This window comes from Gorilla gorilla, chromosome 19 (genome assembly GCF_029281585.2).
Source record: "Gorilla gorilla gorilla isolate KB3781 chromosome 19, NHGRI_mGorGor1-v2.1_pri, whole genome shotgun sequence".
NCBI lineage: Eukaryota > Metazoa > Chordata > Mammalia > Primates > Hominidae > Gorilla > Gorilla gorilla.
Window position 1 is genome coordinate 16,767,012 of NC_073243.2, and position 20,713 is coordinate 16,787,724.

A 20,713-nucleotide genomic window follows, 5' to 3' on the forward strand; every position below is an offset into this window, starting at 1 on the left:
CTACTAAAGAAACAAAAAATTAGCTGGGCATGGTGGCGCACACCTGTAATCCCAGCTACTCTGGAGGCTGAGGCAGGAGAATCACTTGAACCTGGGAGGCGGAAGTTGAAGTGAGCCGAGATCATGCCACTGCACTCCAGCCTGGGCAACAAGAGCGAAACTTTGTCTGACAAAAAAAAAAAAAAAAAAGATCTGGGTGATGTGGCACACACCTGTAATCCCAGCTACCTGGGAGGCTGAGGCAGGAGAATTGCTTGAGCTGGGGAGGCGGAGGTTGCGGTGAGCAGAGATTGCGCCACTGTACTCCAGCCTGGGCAACAAAGCGAGACTCCGTCTCAAAAAAATAAACAAAATTTAAAAGTTCCAGTTCCCCAATTTGACCCACACAGGCTCCTCCCTCTCCCTCCCTCTGAAGGACATCTGACCTGTCTGGTCCCCGATGCTCCAGTCACATGGAATTGCCTGTGATTTCTGCACCTGCTGTTCTCTCTCCTCTAGCTCTCGACATAGCCTCATTTTGGACAGCACCTCCTCTGGGAAGCCTTCCCTAACCACTCCCCATTAATACTGTTCACTTTATTTGTCCACTGCTGGCATTGTTTTATAATTAGCTATTCATCTGTTTGCCTTCCTCTCTAATTGACTATGAACTCTTTGGGGGCAGGACGGTGTCTTATTCAACTTTGTATGACCAGCCCTTAATAGAGAAGCAAGCACAAAGCAGTTGCACAATATGAGTTTGTGGAATGAAAACATGAACTCCTGAAAAGGGGCAAACGGCCAGGTGCGGTGGCTCACACCTGGAGTCCCAGCACTTTGGGAGGCCGAGGTGGGTGGATCACCTGAGGTCAGGAGTTCGAGACCAGCCTGGCCAACATGGCAAAATCCCATCTCTACAAAAAGTACAAAAATTAGCTGGGCATGGTGGTGGGCGCCTATAATCCCAGCTACTCAGGAGGCTGAGGCACAAGAATGGCTTGAACCTGGGAGGCGGAGGCGGAGGTTGCAGTGAGCCAAGACGGAAAAGAAACTCAACCTTAGAATACTCATAGACATTTAAATTGTAATGAGATATAATTGTTGATGGCTAAACACACACACAAAAATTATATATACTTTTTAGAAGCTTTAGTGGCTGGGCACAATGGCTCATACCTGTAATCTCGGCACTTTGGGAGGCCAAGGTGGGAAGATCTTCTGAGGTCAGGAGTTCGAGAGCAACCTGGCCAACATGGCAAAACCCCATCTCTACCAAAAATGCAAAAAAATTAGCTGCACATGGTGGCACGCGCCTGTAGTCCAGGCTACTCAAGAGGCCTCAGCCTGGGCAACAGAGCAAAACTTCGTCTCAAAAAGAAAAAAAAAAAAAAAAAAAAGCAGCTAAGAAACAGTATGCTTAGTATGCTAAAATTTTTTGTTTAAAATATTTGTTGACATGTACACAGAAAAGCATCTGAAAGAAGGCACCTCAACTGTTGATGAGACTCTCTGAGCTCTGAGATAGAAGGGGCTGCCCCTGGCCGGGCACGGTGGCTCATGCCTATAATCCCAACACTCTGGGAGGCCGAAGCGGTGGAGCCCTTGAGTTTGGGAGTTCAAGACCAGCCTGGCCAACATGGTGAAACCCTGTCTCCACCAAAAAATACAAAAATTAGCCGGGCATGGTGGCGGGCGCTCGTAATCCCAGCTACTCAGGAGGCTGAGGCAGGAGAATCGCTTGAACCGGGGAGACAGAGGTGGCAGTGAGCCGAGATCATACCACTGCACTCCGGCCTGGGTGACAGACTGAGACTCCATCTTAAAAAAAAAATAAAGCTGGGGGGGAGGGTTGCCCCTTTTCTTTTCTGACGAGGTAATATGTGAGCAAAGAATTCAAACAAGACGAAAAAGCTGCCAGGGAAAAGTAGATTCTACCTCTCTCTCGACCCACAGACGCCTCTGGGGAGAAGGGAAATCTCCGTTTTACTTTATACATGTCTGTAATGTTAGTACTTTTTATTTTTTTAACAAAGATCATTGCTTTTTATTATACTTTATCAAATTCAATCTAGTAACAAAAGTAAAAAAGAATGTTCACTGTAGAAAATTTGCAAACTATACAAAAGTTTCAGAAGAAAATAAATATCACCTACAATCTCATCTTCCAGAGGAAAATACCATTTAGTGCCTTTCCCTTGAATCTGTTTTTATACACATACATCCTTTTTAAAAAGTTCATAGGCCAGGCGCGGTGGCTCACGCCTGTCATCCCAGCACTTTGGGAGGCCGAGGCAGGTGGATCACGAGGTCAGGAGATCGAGACCATCCTGGCTAACATGGTGAAACCCTGTCTCTATTAAATATACAAAAAAATTAGCCAAGCGTGGTGGAGGGCACCTGTAGTCCCAGCTACTCGGGAGGCTGAGGCAGGAGAAGGGCATGAACCCGGGAGGCAGAGCTTGCAGTGAGCCAAGATCACGCCACTGCACTCCAGCCTGGGGGACAGAGGGAGATTCTGTCTCAAAAAAAAAAAAAAAAAAAAAAAATTTGTTTAGCCAATCTTTTATCAGCAAACATGTAGGTTGTTTGCCATTTCAGAAAAATGTTTTGCACATGAAAGAAAGAATAGCCCTTATGAGGCACACAGGGTCCAGGACAGCAGAGCAAAAGTCCCTGCAGGCAACCCTTCCTGACCCCATCCTACAGGGTCTCTGCCCAGGCCTTCCTGGGCCCCTCCGGGAGCACTGCCAGGGGCCCGGGCCAACTGGCCTGGAAGCCTTGCCTTTTCCCTGTGGAGGCGCAGAGGCTCTGGTTTGTCTGTCCTGGCCCTGGGATCATTTTCCAGCACACAGCACAGTCTAGTCCATGGGCATTTTCGGTCCCATCTAGTCTCCCCACTCCCCAAATTCAAGGTCATCAGGGTTCTGGTGGCCTGGAGATGGGTACAACATTCTCATACTCAGGTTCCTCCTGCCTTTCCTCTTCAGCCTGCTTCTGGGGATCCTGTTCTGGGGAGCCACACCCAGAGATTGGCTCCTGGGCTCTCCTTGAACTCTCGGTGCCAGGCCCCAGCCCCCAGACTGCTTCCTCTGGTCTGACTGCCATAGGCCCTGTGGCCCCAGGAAGCCCAGCTTTTGGGGCTGAGTTGGGGCTCTGGCCGACAGAGCCAGAGGCCAGGCCAGGGCTGCCCTTCTTCCGATTCAGGGCCTGGCGTGGAGGCTTAGGGATGGCCCTCTTGACCTTGGCTTCTGCCTGGCCTTTCTGGAAGCTACCAAAATGGCGGAAGACAGAGCGGACAGGGCCTTCGGATCCGCGAGGCTTCCCCGCCAGCATGTAGATCGTGGTCACAGGGCCCGAGCTCTCCTGGACGCTGCCCTCAATGGCTTCCACGTGCTCAGCCACTGTCCGGCCACCAAGTGGGGGCCGCCGGTGGCCAGTGGCTGAATCCCCAGGACTGGCAGCTGCCGGAAAGGACTCGGGGGCTTCTGCTTCCTCTGGGCCTGTGGACTCTTCGGCTTCCCGGCCCTCAGGACCCGACTGCGCCCCCCGGGAGAGCCTCTTGGGCTTTCGGAGCGGGCTGGAGAGCTCCCCTGAGCTTCGGCGACTCTGTGGCGCAAACTTGGTACCTTCCGCGAAGGAGACCGATGGCCGCTTGGCCCGAGCTAGGCTGGAGGTGCGCGGGATGGCGAATGGCGTGGAGGCGTCCTCAGGGGGCGGGAAAGCACCTGCAGCCAGGCTGGCCTCTGACGACCCTGCCTGGGCCACAGGGACCATCCCTGGCAGAGGAGACAGAAGAGCTTGGCTGGAGCTGAACTGGCCACCCCAGTGCATCCTACCCACAGCTCAGCATCTTCCAGGAGGCCTCAAAAATAGGGCAAGGAAGAGGGCAAGGATGAGGAGAGTGGCAGAAGGACCAATTCAGGTAGACACTGTTACTTCTGCACTCTTTTTTTTTTTTTTGTAGAGATGGGGTCTATGTTGGCCAGGCTGGTATCAAACCCCTGGCCTCAAGCAGTCCTCCCGCCTCAGCCTCCCAAAGTGCTGGGATCACAGGTGTGAGTCACCACACCTGGTCTCTATACTCTTTTCTCACCACCTCTCCCTACTTTGAAATACTGTCACACTCTAACCAAGCTAAAACCCTTTCGATGGCAGACAGCCACATCCCTCTCACCTCTGGGCCTTTGTGTATGCTGTTCCATCTTCGTGAAACACCATTCCCTCCTCTCCCTGACTTTCACTTGGCCAACTCCTACTGATTCTGCTAGACTCGACTGGGATGCCACACACATCGTCCCTGACCCCAGTCACCCCAACATGGCTAGCAAATGAGTCCCTACTTGTATGTCCCCCATGGAAATACATATCACTGTGTCCTGTCATTGTCTGATGACTGCCCATCTGACTCTAAGCCTGGTGAGGATAAGAATCTGTCTTGTTATCTCTTGCATGCCCGGAGCCAAGAATAGTGACTAACACACAATGGGCCCTTAATAATTGTTTGCTGGCCGGGCGCAGTGGCTCATGCCTGTAATCCCAGCACTCTGGGAGGCTGAGGCGGGCGGGTCACAAGGTCAGGAGATCGAGACCATCCTGGCTAACACGGTGAAACCCGTCTCTACTAAAATACAAAAATTAGCCGTGTGTGGTGGTGCACGCCTGTAATCCCAGCTATTTGGCAGGCTGAGGCAGGGGAATCACTTGAACCCGGGAGGCAGAGGTTGCAGTGAGCTGAGATCGCACCACTGCACTCCAGCCTGGCGACAGAGCAAGACCCAGTCTCAAAAAAAAAATAAAAATAAATAACTGTTTGCTGGAGGACTAAAGAGGGGGTCCTGGTGGGCAGGGCTGCTCAGGGGCTATGTGGGCTGTTGGGGGGCTACCTTCTTGGGGTGGCACACAGTAGGCAGGAACCTCATCTGCCTCTCCAGACTCAGGATCGGATGAGAAGGAGTCATCAGAGGCCCAGCCGGCAGAGGGAGGCTCGATGAAGCTGTGGTTGAAGGGCACCTCCGGGTCGTGATGTGAGACTGTAGAGACTCCAGATCAGGCGCCTGCAGGACCTGATGCAAAGCCCTGTCCAATCCCAGACCCCGGCCCCCAGCGCCCACTGACCTGTCACCCAGGGTAGCTTATGGGAGCTGAGGGAACGGCAGGGCAGCGTGGAGCCCAAGCTGGTCAGTGTCCCCCAGACCTGCAGCTTCATCCTGGACACGGTAGCTCCATCTCTCGCTGGCCTGAGGGAGGAGGGTAGGGACAGTGGTCAGTACATAAGACCCACGGTGACCTGGGTCACCTTGGCAGGGTGTGACAGGGTGACTGCCTCTACTTCAGTGGCTTCAGTGGCTCTCTATTGACTACAGAATAAAATCCAAATGATTGAGCCCACAATTCAGGCCTGCCACAGAACAAAGAGTGGCTCTAGAGTCAGACAGCCGAGTAACAACTCTGGTTCACACTTCACCTCCCTAGGCCTCAGTTTCCGCATCTGTAAAACAGATCCTATCTATCTATCTATCTATCTATCTATCTATCTATCTACCTATCTATCTATCTCTATCCATCTATCTATCATCTATCTGAGCTTTTTGCAGGACCTGGCAGGTCTTTGTTATTATCATCCTAGCTGAGCCCCAGCTCACCTGTCTCTCTCTCTCTCTCTCTCTCTCTCTCTCTCTGTTTTTGAGACAGAGTCTCGCTCTTGTTGCCCAGGCTGGAGTGCAGTGGTACGATCTTGGCTCACCGCAACCTTCGCCTCCTGGATTCAAGTGATTCTCCCGCCTCAGCCTCCTGAGTAGCTGGGATTACAGGCATGCACCACCACACCCGGCTAATTTTGTATTTTTAGTAGAGACGGGGTTTCACCATGTTGGCCAGGCTGGTCTTGAACTCCTGACCTCAGGTGATCCGCTCACCTCGGCCTCCCAAAGTGCTGGGATTACAGGCGTGAGTCACTGCGCCCGGCCCACCTGTCTCAAATGACACCCCCTCCAGGAAGCCTTCCCTTGTTCCCACTCTGCTCTGCCCCCACATGTGCAGGAGACTGCTCTGCTCTTCACCGTTCCTCCAACAGCCTTTGCACCTGTCCTCGTGTCCCTGCGAGGGGCTTCTTGCCACCCTGGGCTCTATGCCCTGGGCCAGGGGCAACTGTATCTGCTCCTCTGTGAATGCCGCACAAGCATAGAGGAGGACGTGCTGTTGGACTAGGGCAGGAACTAGTAAGAGAGCACCAGACAAAGAGTCCAAAAAGGTGGAGAGGGGCTTCCTGTGTGCCAGTACCAACTAGATCACCTTGGGCCTCAATGTCCTCTGGGAATTGAGGACGTTTATCCTCCCGGCCCCACACTCCCTGTTCCAAACCTCCACGCTGCTGTGAGTCTCAAAGGAGCCTGGAATGTGAAGAGGTTTCATAAAGGAACAAAGCTCTGCGTAAGCCCCCTGCGCAGGCCCCACCAGCCCAACCCTTCCTCCCCTCTCCGTCTCTCAGGCAGCTACACTCTCTGCCAAACCACTGCACAGACATTGATGTCGCTTTCCTTCGTGGGCCATCTGAGGCCTGGTCTCTTTCCCTCCTGGCCCAGAGCCGGGCTGCTCCTTCCGTGGTCCCAGCCCTCCTCCTCTGGTCCCCACCGGTGTCAGCTCTCTGCCTCCCGCTGCAGGCTCCGGTTCGCCAGCCTGGTGCCCATGCAACTCAGAAACTTCCTCATTGAAGGCTTCCGAGGAGGGCAGGCAGCTGACCCGGTGTCTCCAGTGTCTCCAGGCCACGGCCACTGCCAACTACCTCCATCACCTCTGACCCACGTGGGTGACAAGGCCAGCCCTCCCCACCCCCCTCACCTCTGACCCACGTGGGCGACAAGGCCAGCCCTCCCCACCCCCATCACCTCTGACCCACGTGGGCGACAAGGCCAGCCCTCCCCACCCCCATCACCTCTGACCCACGTGGGCGACAAGGTCAGCCCTCCCCACCCCCATCACCTCTGACCCACGTGGGCGACAAGGCCAGCCCTCCCCACCCCCATCACCTCTGACCCACGTGGGCGACAAGGCCAGCCCTCCCCACCCCCATCACCTCTGACCCACGTGGGCGACAAGGTCAGCCCTCCCCACCCCCATCACCTCTGACCCACGTGGGCGACAAGGTCAGCCCTCCCCACCCCCATCACCTCTGACCCACGGGGGCGACAAGGCCAGCCCTCCCCACCCCCCTCACCTCTGACCCACGGGGGCGACAAGGCCAGCCCTCCCCACCCCCATCACCTCTGACCCACGGGGGCGACAAGGCCAGCCCTCCCCACCCCCATCACCTCTGACCCACGGGGGCGACAAGGCCAGCCCTCCCCACCCCCCTCACCTCTGACCCACGGGGGCGACAAGGCCAGCCCTCCCCACCCCCATCACCTCTGACCCACGGGGGCGACAAGGCCAGCCCTCCCCACCCCCATCACCTCTGACCCACGTGGGCGACAAGGCCAGCCCTCCCCACCCCCATCACCTCTGACCCATGTGGGCGACAAGGCCAGCCCTCCCCACCCCACAAGGAAACCAGATGCCCCCCTGCTCCCACCCTGTGGCCTGAGCTGTATGGGGAAGGGACGGGCTGGCGTTCACCTGTCCTTGATGTCTGATCGGGGGGCCCAGCAGCAGCAGGCACAGCAGACAAGGCCCAGGAAGAGCAGCAGCAGAGGCACAAGGCTGCCCACGATGAGGGCAGTGTCCCGACTGCCAGAGCCTGGGGGAGCCAGAAACGGGGGATATTCAGGCCTTCCTGTCTCCTACACATCCTGTCTTTGCTCTGAGTTGCCTGCTACCCAGAAGCTTCTTCCTGGGGGTCACTCCCTGCCTCCGGGCAGCCCCTCTGCTGGCGTGTCCCCTCCACAGTTTCTTGCCCCTGAGGCCATGTCAGTGTCCAGCCACCCCGCTGCCCATTTCACGGCTCTAGCCTGGTTTCACAGGGGCGGGGGCTCTGTCACATCTTCAGGGGGCCCCAGAGCATCCACACAGAGCTCAGATATAAAGAATGTCTCTGGGCCGGGCACAGTGGCTCACGTCTGTAATCCCAGCACTTTGGGAGGCCGAGGTGGGCGGATCACCTGAGGTCAGGAGCTTGAGACCAGCCTGGCCAACATGGTGAAACCCTGTCTCTACTAAAAATATAAAAATTAGCCAGGCATGGAGGCGTGCGCCTGTAATCCCAGCTACTCGAGAGGCTGAGATGGGAGAATGGCTTGAACCTGGGAGGTGGAGGTTGCAGTGAGCTGAGATCACACCACTGCACTCTGGCCTGGGTGACAGAGCAAGACCTCTTCTTAAGGAAAAAAAAAAAAAAAAAAAGAATGTCTCTGAAGTGGGCCCAGACTCCCTGGTGAGGAACCTGCCCTGGAGCCCATGTGAAGGGCCCGCCTTTCCCTGGCTACTGCACCCCGCAGCCTTCTTCCACCTTACCTGGCTGGCAGGACCCAGAGACAGGGTGGCAGAGTCCCTCTGGGCATTCACAAGGAACTGAGCAGTTGTTTCCATGGAAACCGGCTGGGCAGGAGGCGTTGCAGCTATGGAGTGACATGGAGAGGCAGGCTGAGGGCTGGGTGAAGTGGGGGAGGCAGGCAGGAGACGGGCAGGGAGATTTCTGGGCACTGTCCAGGGAAGTTCAGGAAATGCTGCACAGAGGCCTGACCTAGGCCCCTGGCACTCTCCTGCCCCCGGGATCCCCGTCCTCACCTGGGCCCCCAGTAGCCGGCACTGCAGACACAGTCCCCTGCCACAGTATCGCAGGACCCCTGAACACAGGTGGGGCAGGTAGAGCCACAGTCTTCCCCAAAGGTACCAGTGGGGCAGGGGTCTTCGCACCTGGGGTGAGGCAAGACTCGGGGAAGGGGAGACCAAGGCAGGCCTGGCCCCCACCGTGGGGCCCCACCCCTCCGCCCCACGCTCCTGGACTCAGGGACCCAACTGGCCACTCGTCAGCAGTGAAGCTCAGGTGCAAATAGGGCCTTGAACTTGGGGTGACAGCAGGTGACAGACTACAAGTCCCCAGAGGGCGAGGAGGGCAGGAAGCCTCAGAGGGGAGGGAGCTGGGATCCTGCCCAGGCCCCCCCAGAACCCACTGCTCTCCCCCAGTCTTCAACAGGAGGGAGGCCCCTGGGGCCACATGAACCTGTGTGTCAGGGAGGGGTGGTGCTCTCAGAGACAGCCGCTGAGCTGAGGGTCCTGGGGGAAGGTGTACCCCACCCTGAACAGAATGGTGCCCTCACCTGGGCCCCAGCCAGCCAGGGTCACAGCGCTGACAGTGGCCAGTATCTGGCTCACAGGCCTCCCCACGTCGGCAGTGAGGGCACTGCTGTTCACAGCTCTCGCCAAAGGTGCCAGGCAGGCAGGGCTGCTGGCACTGGGTCCCGTTCCAGCCCGGCTTGCAGGACTCACAGCTGCCTGTGTCTGGAGAGCACGGCTCATTGTGTTTGCAGTGGCCACAGCTGGGAAGAGAAGGGCTTCGTGGGAACGGTGGGGGTGGATGGATGGAGCGCCCACCCCCTCCAACCCCTGTACTCCACGCAGGCCTTCGGGGGCCCTGGAGAGTGTTCAGGTCCCACCTGGGTCAGGCAGGTTTGAGCCTCAGTTTCCCCACGTTGTACAATGAAGACAAATGAGGGCTCTTACAGGATCCCATCCCTTTCCTTTGAGGCATCTGCTCTGTGACCATCTTTCCCTGGGTCCCAGGATCATCAGGAGCCAGCAGCCCAGCCAGGGCAGGCGAGTCATCACCAAGCTCTGAGTCCCATTTGCGAGGTCTGCCAGGCCTTCCCTCCTGCTCTTTTCACTTTTCCTTTTTCCACGCTGAGCCGTCCCCAGGTCTGGCATGAATGGGACTCAGCAGCGTCTTCTACCCCATCATACGAAATGCAAAAAATGTAAAGTGTTTTCACCCAGGGGTCCTCAAACCCTGGGCCATGGACTGGTACTAGTCCGTGGCATGTTAGGAACTGGGCGACAGCGTAGAGATGACCAGCGGGGGAGCCTGACCGCCTGAGCTCCGCTGCCAGCCAGATCAGTGGTGGCCTCAGATTCTCATAGGAGCGCCAGTCCTATTGTGAACTGCGCACGGAAGGGTCCAGGTTCCACGCTCTTTACGAGGATCTAATGCCTGATGATCTGTCACTGTCTCCCATCACCCCCAGATGGGACCCTCGAGCTGCGGGAAAACAAGCTCAGGGCTCCCACTGATTCTATATTATGGTGAGTCATATAATTATTTCATTATAGATTACAGTGTAATAATAGAAAAATTGTCTGCCACGAAACCAGTCCCTGGTGCCAAAAGGTTGGAGACCACTGTTGTCACCAATATAATTTCACATTTGCCATATCTTAATTTACCATTGATGCCTAATAGTTACCTGAAGTTTCTCCCTCAGATGCTTAACTAGCTGGGATCATATACTTGGGTCAGACCCATTAGTAGGGGAGAAGAAGGGCAGTTTATAAAAGCCATTTAGCTGATCCTGACCAGCATTTTTATTTCTTATTTTATTTTATTATTATTTTCTTCAAGACGGAGTCTCGCTCTGTCGCCCAGGCTGGTGTGCAGTGGCGTGATCTTGGCTCACTGCAACCTCTGCCTCCCGGGTTCAAGTGATTCTCCTGCCTCAGCCTCCCAAGTAGCTGGGATTACAGGCGCCCAACACCACGCCCGGCTAATTTTTGTATTTTTAGTAGAGACGAGGTTTCACCATGTTGGCCAGGCTGGTCTCGAGCTCCTGACCTCAGGTGATCCGCCCGCCTCAGCCTCTCAAAGTGCTGGGATTACAGGTGTGAGCCACCGCGCCCAGCCAGGGATGAAATTTCTTATTGTGAGTGCAGCCGGTCAAAGTTTGAAAGCCACTGAGCCCTAAAGGGACCTTGCTCAGGACCCTTGGTCACTCGATCCACTTATTTATTTATTCTTTTGTAAGAAACCATTTTTTTAAATTTTCTTTTTTTAAAATATTTTATATATATATTTTTTATTATTATACTTTAAGTTTTAGGGTACATGTGCACATTGTGCAGGTTAGTTACATATGTATACATGTGCCATGCTGGTGCGCTGCACCCACTAACTCGTCATCTAGCATTAGGTATATCTCCCAATGCTATCCCTCCCCCCTCCCCCCACCCCACAAACGTCCCCAGAGTGTGATATTCCCCTTCCTGTGTCCATGTGATTCCATTGTTCAATTCCCACCTATGAGTGAGAATATGCGGTGTTTGGTTTTTTGTTCTTGCGATAGTTTACTGAGAATGATGATTTCCAATTTCATCCATGTCCCTACAAAGGACATGAACTCATCATTTTTTATGGCTGCATAGTATTCCATGGTGTATATGTGCCACATTTTCTTAATCCAGTCTATCATTGTTGGACTCGATCCACTTATTACCTACATACGGCTTGCTAGCAGTGCTAGTATATTTTGCACAGCAGTAATCGATGAAATGAGCAGGTGAGGCTGGACCTGGGGCAACAAAGCGTTTTTTTAAAAGTTTTTGTTTTGTTTTGTTTGAGACGGAGTCTTGCTCTCTGGCCCAGGCTGGAGTGCAGTGGTGCGACCTCGGCTCACTGCAACCTCCGCCTCCAGGGCTCAAGCGATTCTCCTGTCTCAGCCTACCGAGTACCTGGGACTACAGGCGTGGCCCGGCTAATTTTTGTGTTTTTAGTAGAGACGAGGTTTCAGCATGTTGGCCAGGATGGTCTCGAACTCCTGAGCTCAGGTGATGCACCCGCCTCAGCCTCCCAAAGTGCTGGGATTACAGGTGTGAGCCACCCTACCTATCCGTCTTTTCCCCTTTCTCGTTCCTCTGCTTTGTATGTTTTTTGAGAGGAGCACCGCGAAGCCCTGACCCCTCCTCCCAGCGCCCCGCCCCGGCCACCTGTCTCCGCTCCGCTCCGCCCCGCCCCGCTCACAGGTCTCCGCGCAGCCTCGCTCACCTGTGACCGCCTCCGCCCCCTCCCCCGACCGCGCACCTGTGCCCGCCCCGCCCCCACCCTGCCCGCTCACCAGTTTCCACCCCGCCCCCTCCCCGCCCACCGGTGTCCGCCCCGCCCCACCCCGCCCACCTGTCGTCTCCGCCCCACCCACCTGTCTCCGCCCCACCCACCTGTCTCCGCCCCGCCCCGCCTGCTCACTTGTGTCCGCCCCCGCCCCGCCAGCCCACCTGTCCCCGCCCCGCCCGCTCACCTGTGTGCGCACTGCACCCCGTGGCTGCCTGCCGGGCAGGGCAGCTCGCAGCGCGCTCCGCGGAAGCCCGGCGGGCAGGTGCACTCGCCGGAGGCGGCGCTGCAGCGGCCCCGCACACACTCGCACTGCTGCTGGCATTCGGGACCCCACCAGCCCGGCCGGCAGGCGCAGCGGCCGGAGTCCTGCTCGCACGGGGAGCCGTGGCAGTTGCAGCGGAAGCTGCAGCGGCGCCCCCACCAGCCCGGCTTGCACACGCAGGCGCCCGTGGCCTGCTCGCAGCGCGCCGCCGCGGTGTTGCACTGGCACGGGCGGCGGCACGTGGACGACCACCAGCCGGGTTCGCAGTGGCACACGCCGGTCGCGGGGTCGCAGCGCCCGTGGGGGCCGCAGGCGCACGGGAACTCGCAGCGGGCTCCCCAGCGGTCGGCCTGGCACTGGCACGCGCCCGTGGCTGGCTCGCACTGGCCGTGCGGGTGGCAGGGGCAGCTCTCACGGCAGTCGGGGCCCCAGTACTGGCCCGGGCAGCCTGCGGGGGTGGGGACGGGAGGGGTCAGCGGGCTCAGGGCCGCGCGCAGACCCTTACCCTGCGTCCCCTTCCGCAAGGAAAAGGGGCACTGGGCCCACCCTCCAAGAGCCGGGGACAGACCCTCAGAACATCCGGCAGCCTGTCATGGGCAACACTCACTTCCTGCTCCGCTCTGACCTACAGAAAACCCTTAGCCATTAGTGGGAGGCTCAGCCTGCCACTTCACATTCCAGAACACACTCAGAGATCCTGAGTGGGCAGGGGACTTGCCCAGAGTGTGGCACCGAGGTTGGTGGGCCTTCCTCTATGCCTGCTCCTCCCTGCCGAGATGGATCTCTGCTGGGCTGGAGGAGAGCTGGCTTCCTCCTGATCTCAGGCCTGGATACTGCCCGCCAGGGTGTCAGGAGAAGCCACCTTTCCCCTAGTGATTCCTTGATTCCTGGTGCCCACCCTCTGGCTCTCCTGCTTCCCAACCCCTTTCCCTTCCCTCTTTCTGCCAGAAAGGGCAGAGAGCCCAGCCAGGGGCCCCCTTCCATCCACTGCCCATGTATAAGGCATATGTGGGAAAGGCAAGTAATACACTCATTTTACAATGAAGGGGAATCACAGGTTTTCTGAGAAGTGGAAGAGGAAGATGCTCAGGTGGGCAGTGCTTTGTGGACGTGGGTAAAAACCCGGTGACTCAGGCCATCTCCCGGGAGTGTGTGTCACTTCCTGTCTCTGGACCGCAATTCCTCAGTGAAGCTGGGGGGGATTCTGGCCCTGCTGTCCTGAGGCTGCATGGCTACCTGCCTCGCCTGCTCCCACGCCACTGCCCCCGTACCCAGCTCTGCCCAGCAACTTCATCTGGCCCTTGAGACTCACGGGAGCTGCAGTGGGCCCCAAAGAATCCAGGCTTGCATCGACAGAGGCCCGGCTTCACACACACCTCGTCTTTCTGGCAGGCGTCCGGCCCCTCACAGATGGCTGAAAGACACCCCACCCAGGTTGGAAAGACGGGAGCAGGACCAGGGGACACCCCTGCCCTCTCACGGGCTCCAGGGGCCATGCCTCCTCAAGAGGTGCCCCTTCAGGCCTGGGGGGGCGTCACAGGAGAAACCCTGACTCCTGGTATCAGGAGGGGCAGGCCCCATGAGGTAGGAAGGAAGGGTTGTCACTGGGCTACGGCCTCCCTTCTCCTTGGCTGAGGGCCTGTCCTGGCTACTCACGGATGGTGCATTCTTGATCCTTCTGCCTCCAGCCTGCGCAGCACTGCAGCTCAGCAGAGGGGCTGTGGGGCAAAAAGGGGTCAGCCGGACATGGTGAGGGGTGCAGCCTGGCCCTGAGGAAGGTGGACCACTGTCTCTGGCTGCAGTGGGGGAGGCTGCCTTAGCCCCCTGGGGAGGCCTAGTGGATCTTTACAGCTAGGGTCCCCAGCCCCTCCCCTCTCCTTGCCTGAGCCTTCCACCATCTGCCCTGGCTAGCCACTACCTGCCAGACCGCCATCAGCAGTCCCTTCCTTTCAGCCTAAGCCCCCTTCCTAGTCTCCTCCTTCCCCTAACGGCCCCAACACCAGTTCAGCCACCCGCATCAGACTCCCACGAGACCCACCTGCTGGCCACATGCATCAGACTCCCACGAGACCCACCTGCTGGCCACACAGACGTGCTGCCCATTGGGGTCCAGTTCGGACCCCTGAGTCCCCCGAGTCCAGAGCAGCAGCAGCGGGAGCAGCAGCCCCAGCCCCATGGCAGCCAGCTCGGTGGGAGCGCTCGGGTTCATCTGGCCCCCACAGCTCCCAACCCCCTCCCTGCTTCCTCTCAGGGCTTTTCCTGAGGAAACCAGGCCGGAGGGGCGGGCTGCCACGAGGCACCTCCCTGAGAGGGAGGGGGTGGCTGGAAAGACTGACACTCAAAAAAAGAAAGGGAAAGAAAGGCAATGGCAGGGCTGACTGGCCTGGGCCTGGAAGGGCCAGAATGAAGTTGCAGGTCCCTGGGTTCCGGGGCCAGGGAAGGGGGTGGACTGAGGGTGGGAGCCACGGCTTTCCATCAAGCCACACTCCCAAAGCAAGGCCTGAGCTGCAAGAAGCCACCCCACCCAGTGACTGAGCAAGGAGACCAGCGAGGACCCCTCAGCCTGCCTCTGCTCCTGGCAGGGTTGGGAGGCGGCACAGACATGGACAGACAGGCGAGGAACAGTTTCTGTGTATTACGAGCAGTTCTTTATTACATGAGCTCAGGCCGTCTGCACAAAGCCCTGGGAGCTAGGCAGTCAGCTCTCATTTCATGGATGGGGAAACTGAGACTCAGAGAGGCACTCTTCTATCTGGCCCCAGAGGCTCGGTACAGAGAAGTAGAGAGGGAGGCGGGCTGAGACCCCGTCCTGCCCTGATGCAGGCCAGGATTGGGGCAGACCCCTGGCGAGGGCTGTGAAGGCGGGAGCCCTGTCCTTTTTGAGGCCACACATCCTTCCACGGCCAGACCCCTAGGTCAGGCCTCTGGGGCGGCTGAGGCCCCCAGACAAAGGTGTTCGTGGACGGCAGAACAGGGCGGATCAGGAGCTGGAGACTGTGGTTGGGCCTCCTCTTCTCCCCCTAGCTTGCTGGGTGCAGGGCTGCTGGTCTCATCCTCAGAGGATTCAGCTTTACCCTGATACCATAGGCCAAAGCTGGAGAGAGACAGCCAGAGGCACTTTGAGCCAGGAAGCCAGAGAGGTCAAGGATATGGGTGAGGGCAGGGGGTGGTGAGAAAAGGGGAGAGGGGGAAGAAAGGGCAGCCTGAGGGAGTGTGAAGGTGATGGGGGCCAGGGCCAGAGAAGCAGGAGGGGAGGGTGTGCTTAGAGCCAAGCACAGCAGGGTGACGGGCAGAGAAGCGGGAAAGGGGATCCTGAGAAGGACCAGCCAGGGCCCTTCCTCCCTCCCCACACTCTTGCCCTTCCCCTTTCCCCAACATACAAACTCTGTATTTTGGACTCCGGGGGTGGGGGATGGTCTCCCTCGTCATGGGAGAGCAGGAGCCATGGGCCAGCCTCATCCTCACTGAGACAGAAGAGAGAGGAGAAATGAGGGCCATGGATCAAGGCCCTGAGGGACAACAGGAATCCAGCAGGGGGGATGGAGGGACTGCAGGGCCCCCGGGGCTGGAGAGAAGGCAAACCTGGGGAGATGCAGGATGTCGAGGCTTTAATTTTTAATTTTTTTTTTTTTTTTGAGACAGGGTCTCACTCTGTCGCCCAGGCTGGAGTGCAGTGGCGCGATCTGGGCTCACTGCAAGCTCCGCCTCCCAAGTTCAAGCGATTCTCCTGCCGCAGCCTCCTGAGTAGCTGGGATTATAGGCACATGCCACCATGCCCGGCTAATTTTTGTATTTTTAGTAGAGACGGGGTTTCACCATGTTGGCCACGCTGGTCTCGAACTCCTGACCTCAGGTGATCTACCCACCTTAGCCTCTCAAAGTGCTGGGATTACAGGCGTGAGCCACCGCGCCCTGCCAAGGGTTTATTTTATAGCTTGACACACAGCAGGCCCTGACACAGCCGCAGCTACAGTTTCACCCCCGTAAGAATAAACAGACCCAGCCAAGACAGGAACTTGAAGAATGAATGTGGAGAGGCAGCGTTGTCAGGCAGAATGGACGGCAGGCAAGGCAAGGGGAGTGGTGAGATCCAGGGAGAAGGGCGCAGGCTGGACAGCGGCCATGGGACACAGCCAGACCAGGTCAGCAGGGCCTAGAAGCGACCAGGCTAGGGAGGCTCAAGGGGTGACCGGGTTGGGGTGACAGCCTCAGTCTGAGACAATGGGCTCAGAGGGTGACCAGGCTGGGTCATCAGGCTCAGCAGAATGAGGGAGGGAGGCCTGGCTCCGTGGGAATGCAGGCAGGGACCTACCTGCTCTCTGCTTCCTCTGGTGTCCCTAACATCTTGGCCTTGATCTTCTTCCGCTGCTTCCGGACAGCCACCTTCATGGCCTCGAGCAGAAGGCCGGGGACCCGGTGGTCTGTGAGCAGCTCCCTAAAGAAAAGGGGCAGGGAGGGAGAAAGCCCTGGTGATGCCAGCCATGGGGATGCCAGCAGTGGAGATGCCAGCCGCAGTCCTCACTCCTGGTACCTGTGCACGCAGCTCTTCCCTGAACACAGGAAGCGCTCTGCCTTGCTGACACCCTCAGACCTTAAATTAGGTGGCCCCGTGGCCCCCTCCTAGGAGAGCTTCCCTGGCTGCTGCAGCTGCAACCCTTTGTACTGTCCCTCTCCCCTGTCTGGATGACATTGCAGGAGGGCAAGGGCTGTACAATTCATGTCCTCCCAGTTCCCAGCGCAGGCCTGGCACATGTCAGTGTGGACACGTCAATGACTGGAGAATGAGGTGGGGTGATCGGAGGCCCCCCGGCTTCCCAGCGTCCTCACCGCTGGAAGTAGGCCAGTTCCTCCTTGAGCAGGAACACTTTGGCTTTGAGTTCATTCCGCTCCTGAAGGATCTGCTCAAACTCCTCCCGACTGAAGCGGCACTGCCCTGCCTCCGAGGGGCGCCCGAGCTGCTGCGCAGCCTCCGCCTTTGGAAGGACAGGCATGGTCAGAGGGTCGCCTCGGCTGGCGTTCCCCCGCCCCAGGGCCATCATGGGAATGCTAGAGGAAGTGACGGGCCGGGAGACTTGGGGGACAAGGGTGCCCCAACAGATAACAGAGCAGTGCTCCAGCTGAGAGCGGGGGCCGAGGCCGGCCGGGGGCGCAGATCTGTCTGCTACCTCCCCGCTTCCTGGCCGACCTGCTGTGCAGCATGCAAACCTTGTTGAGTGCCCACCGAGGGCTGGACGCTGAGTCCTGGGCTGGGTCCTTGCCCTCATGCGGCACTCACCGGGTCCTCAGGGTTCCCTGGGGCGCCTGCGCCGGCGGTCGCCCATTCGGGCTCCTGTCCGTGCTGGTGCCCGGGCCGCCCGGCCTGCCCCCGCGCTCGCTCTTTAGCCTGCGGAGTCGCGGCTTCGCCAGGCTGCTGGCGCTCCCTCTCGCGGTCCTGCGCGGCGCGCAGCTGGGTCTGCACGGCCGCCAGCTTGTGCCGCAGCTCAGCGTTCACCAGCAGGAGGCGCTGCAGCTGCTCCTGCAACTGGGAGCGGAGCAAAGGGTGGGGTGGGCGGGGCACCGAGGGCCCCCCCGGAGCCCCGCCCCGTGCCTGCCTCGCTCCGCCCCCGCCCCGGAGCCCCGCCCCACCCTGCCCCGCCCATCGCCCCGCCCTCACCGCCTCGGTCTCCTGGCCGCGCTGCCGCAGGTCGCGGTTGTGCGCCCGGAGTTCGTCCCGCTGTCGGTCCGTGACCTCCTTGAGCTGCCGCAGCAGCGCGCGCTCCTCTGAGGAAGGGGCGTTCTTAGCGGCGGCGGCGCGCGGCCCGCGGGAGGGAGGGGAGGACCCGAGCAGGTCGCCACCCGCCCTGCCCTGGCCGGGGCTGCGCTTACCCTGTGGCCCCGCGCGCAGCTCCCTGCGGAGGCGCTCGTTCTCCTCCCGCAGCCGCCGCAGCTCCTGCTCCGCCTGCTGCGCCGACACCTGCAGCTGGGGAGACCCGGGTCTCAGGCTTCGGCCCTGCCGGCCCCGTGGGTGGCGAAGGGAGGGCCATGACTCACCGAGTCCGGGGCAGGCCCCACGGCAGCCCGTTCCAAGAGCTCCAGCGCCCGCACCACTAGCGGCACCAGCCCGGCCGCCGCCTCCGGCCCGAAACGGCGCGCCAGATCCTGCAGCTCAGTGCCCAGGGCCCCGGCTAAATGGTACACAAGCTCCGCGGCCGATGCCGACCCCGCGGCCTCCCGAGACCCCCAGCCAGGCGCCCCAGGCGCCGCCCTCCTGGGCTCCATGTCTCCCAGAGGCTTAGGGCTGCGACCCCCCGCCCACCACCCTCCACTGGGACGGGGAAAAGCGAAACAGTTCCGCCCCAGGAAGCCGTTTAGGGCGGTGTGGGCGGGGTAGAAGCGATAAGGGTGGGGAGGAACGAGGAAGGGAGAAGGCGTGGGGTAGGGAGATAGTGCCCTAGGTCGCCTGGGCCCTGTCCTTTCCACCCCCAAGGTCACAGGAAACAAGACAGCCAACTTCCAGCCAGGCGTCCAAGAGCTGAGGCTCAGGGCTGCAAGTGGTCACTTCAGTGGAGCCCTCCCCACAGGCCCAATCCAGGCTCCGCCCGTTTGGAGTCATGGGGCCAACTTGGCAGTGGCCCGCTCCAGGCGAGAGGTGACAGGTAGGCAGCCGGTCTCTGGCCTCCGCCCGGCTGTACACAAACTGCCTGCCTGTGTGCTTGTTTTCCTGACCAGGACTGACACAGAAAGCTTAAAGGGCTGGGCTGGACACCACAGCCGCTCAGCACAAGCCACAGAGTTCGTAGACCCGGGAAAGGGCAACTGCTCCCAAAACTGTGGAAAGGAGGCGAGAGCTTCCAAGTAGTTTTGTGGAGAAAGCAGCAAATGTGGTCAAGGCAGCGGAGTGTGAAAGCCCAGCCCCGCCTCAGGTCTCCACTGAGTCCAGGGGCTACCTACCCCAAAGCCCTGAATAGGAAGGGGGCCTCATACTCCCCCTTCACAGCCGAGCCCAGCATCTTGCTGTGAACCGCTCCAGTCCAGCCTCCCGTTAGACCTAAATCCAGAATTTGAGTTCGGGGGAAAAAAAAACAAACCAGCCCCTGAACTCCTATTTATACAAAATTTATTATTATATTTTATTCAGGATGACAAGCCATCAGGAGGTCAACACAAGCACAGACAGAGGGAAAGAGGCCAAACTGCTGAATGTCAGCGGCCTGTCTGGAGGGGCTGAGGCTCCGGCCTCGGGAGGCTGAAGCAGGAGGCAGGGAAACAGTCAGGCATACAGGTCCTCCCGATCCGCAGAGTAAACCTCCCCCTCCTGCAGGAGAGCAAAGTTGAGGAAGTGGGAGGGCCTGTGCACCTCGTGGTAGAACTCTTTGGGGTTCGCCAGCTGTAGCTCATATTTCATGTTGGGGTCATGCCGAACACCTTCGGGGAGAAGGAAACAGCCAATGTTAACAGGGCTCCTGCCTCATGCAGCCTGCGCCACCTCCAAGCCAGCCAGGCCCCAAGTGCAAAGGGCGATGGCCTCACCTTATCCCTACTGCTATCCCCACGTCCCCAGGCTCCTCCCACTTACCCATGAAGTTGTAGTTCCACGAGGACTGGGCAGGGACCATGAAGAAGCCAAGGAAACGGTCCGACAGCAGCATCTGCACCCTCTCATAGTGTGAAGGCAGGTAGCCCTTGGGGTTGTTGCCCTTGTCTGTGTTCTGGCGGCCCCATTCGTAGCCACTGGGGGTCAGCTTGTAGGCCGTCAGTGTACAGGAGCCTGGTGTGAAGCTGGGGGAGGGACGAGGACAGAGTAACAGCTCAGGCCACTGTTCTGGGCCCTGGCCTGCAATCCCTGCCCCACCATACTTCCTCCCAAGGAGCCCAGGCCCACCTGCATGTGATGATAATGGTCTTCTCGCCATCCCAAGATGGGTTGTCAGCCATGATCTTGGCGTGGGTGGTGACATCCTGGGGTGATAACTGCGGGGACTCATTGGGCTGAGTGTGGATCCAACCTAAGGGTTCCATCTCCTATACGTAAAGAGGAGTACAGAGCTGAATCCCATCCACAGACAGGAATCGCACCAGCTTTTCCACACTCCCAGGCTCCATCACTCCCCATTACCTTCAGGTACTCATGCTGGGGCAGCTGGCCAGGCAGGTGCACGGTCTGGTGAGTGCCCCACTGTGGCACCATCACGATGCAGCGGATCTCCTTCACCTGGGGGTTATCTGGTGGGCTCACCCCATATAGGTATCCTGCAATCTGGAGACAAAGGGGTCAGGAACCAAAACTCTTCTTAGTACCATGTCAGAGTTGGAGCTGCCAGCCCTCTGTTTCCTTCCTTCCCCCAAGAGCGAGGACAGTTTCTTAAAACGTGATCAGAACCCCCTGTATCAGAATCAGCTGGGGTGCTTGTTCAAAATGTTAGACATGGACCTCATCTCGGACTTACCACATCAGAATCTCCTGA

The 20,713-nt window shown here is 58.5% G+C and overlaps 3 protein-coding genes across 7 annotated transcripts in view; all 3 read right to left on the reverse strand.

Moving 5' to 3' along the window:
- Positions 1-1,711: 1,711 nt before the first annotated feature.
- On the reverse strand, positions 1,712-14,523 carry SCARF1 (scavenger receptor class F member 1). Of its 2 annotated transcripts, none has more exons than XM_031003559.3 (11): positions 14,345-14,522; positions 13,926-13,987; positions 13,582-13,683; positions 12,192-12,717; positions 9,231-9,449; positions 8,698-8,826; positions 8,425-8,528; positions 7,591-7,711; positions 5,095-5,216; positions 4,863-5,009; positions 1,712-3,755 (listed from the first exon to the last, which is right to left on the reverse strand). In XM_031003559.3, the coding sequence occupies exons 1-11, from the start codon at positions 14,476-14,478 to the stop codon at positions 2,896-2,898; spliced, it is 2,526 nt and encodes an 841-aa protein (XP_030859419.3). In that variant the 5' UTR covers positions 14,479-14,522; the 3' UTR covers positions 1,712-2,895. The 2 variants fall into 2 exon arrangements, with proteins under 2 accessions (XP_030859419.3, XP_030859420.3); XM_031003560.3 differs by having other exon boundaries at positions 3,530-3,755; positions 4,863-4,972; positions 14,345-14,523.
- A 341-nt stretch (positions 14,524-14,864) lies between these two features.
- On the reverse strand, positions 14,865-18,809 carry RILP (Rab interacting lysosomal protein). 3 transcript variants are annotated; one of them, XM_031003562.3, is made up of 8 exons: positions 18,300-18,806; positions 18,135-18,222; positions 17,923-18,029; positions 17,545-17,790; positions 17,097-17,242; positions 16,582-16,704; positions 15,650-15,733; positions 14,866-15,363 (listed from the first exon to the last, which is right to left on the reverse strand). In XM_031003562.3, the coding sequence occupies exons 1-8, from the start codon at positions 18,525-18,527 to the stop codon at positions 15,186-15,188; spliced, it is 1,200 nt and encodes a 399-aa protein (XP_030859422.1). In that variant the 5' UTR covers positions 18,528-18,806; the 3' UTR covers positions 14,866-15,185. The 3 variants fall into 3 exon arrangements, with proteins under 3 accessions (XP_030859423.1, XP_030859422.1, XP_030859421.1); XM_031003561.3 differs by having other exon boundaries at positions 18,135-18,228; positions 18,300-18,805; XM_031003563.3 differs by lacking the exon at positions 15,650-15,733 and having other exon boundaries at positions 14,865-15,363; positions 18,135-18,228; positions 18,300-18,809.
- Positions 18,810-19,348: 539 nt separating this feature from the next.
- Positions 19,349-20,713, reverse strand: part of PRPF8 (pre-mRNA processing factor 8) — a 32,945-nt gene continuing 31,580 nt past the window's right edge. For both annotated transcript variants that reach the window (XM_019013322.4, XM_019013323.4), the window contains exons 40-43: positions 20,365-20,505; positions 20,131-20,270; positions 19,825-20,027; positions 19,349-19,673 (exon numbers count right to left, since the gene is read on the reverse strand). In XM_019013322.4, coding sequence (XP_018868867.1) covers positions 19,519-19,673; positions 19,825-20,027; positions 20,131-20,270; positions 20,365-20,505 — 639 coding nt within the window. In that variant the 3' untranslated portion in view covers positions 19,349-19,518. The remainder of the gene's footprint in view (positions 19,674-19,824; positions 20,028-20,130; positions 20,271-20,364; positions 20,506-20,713) is intronic.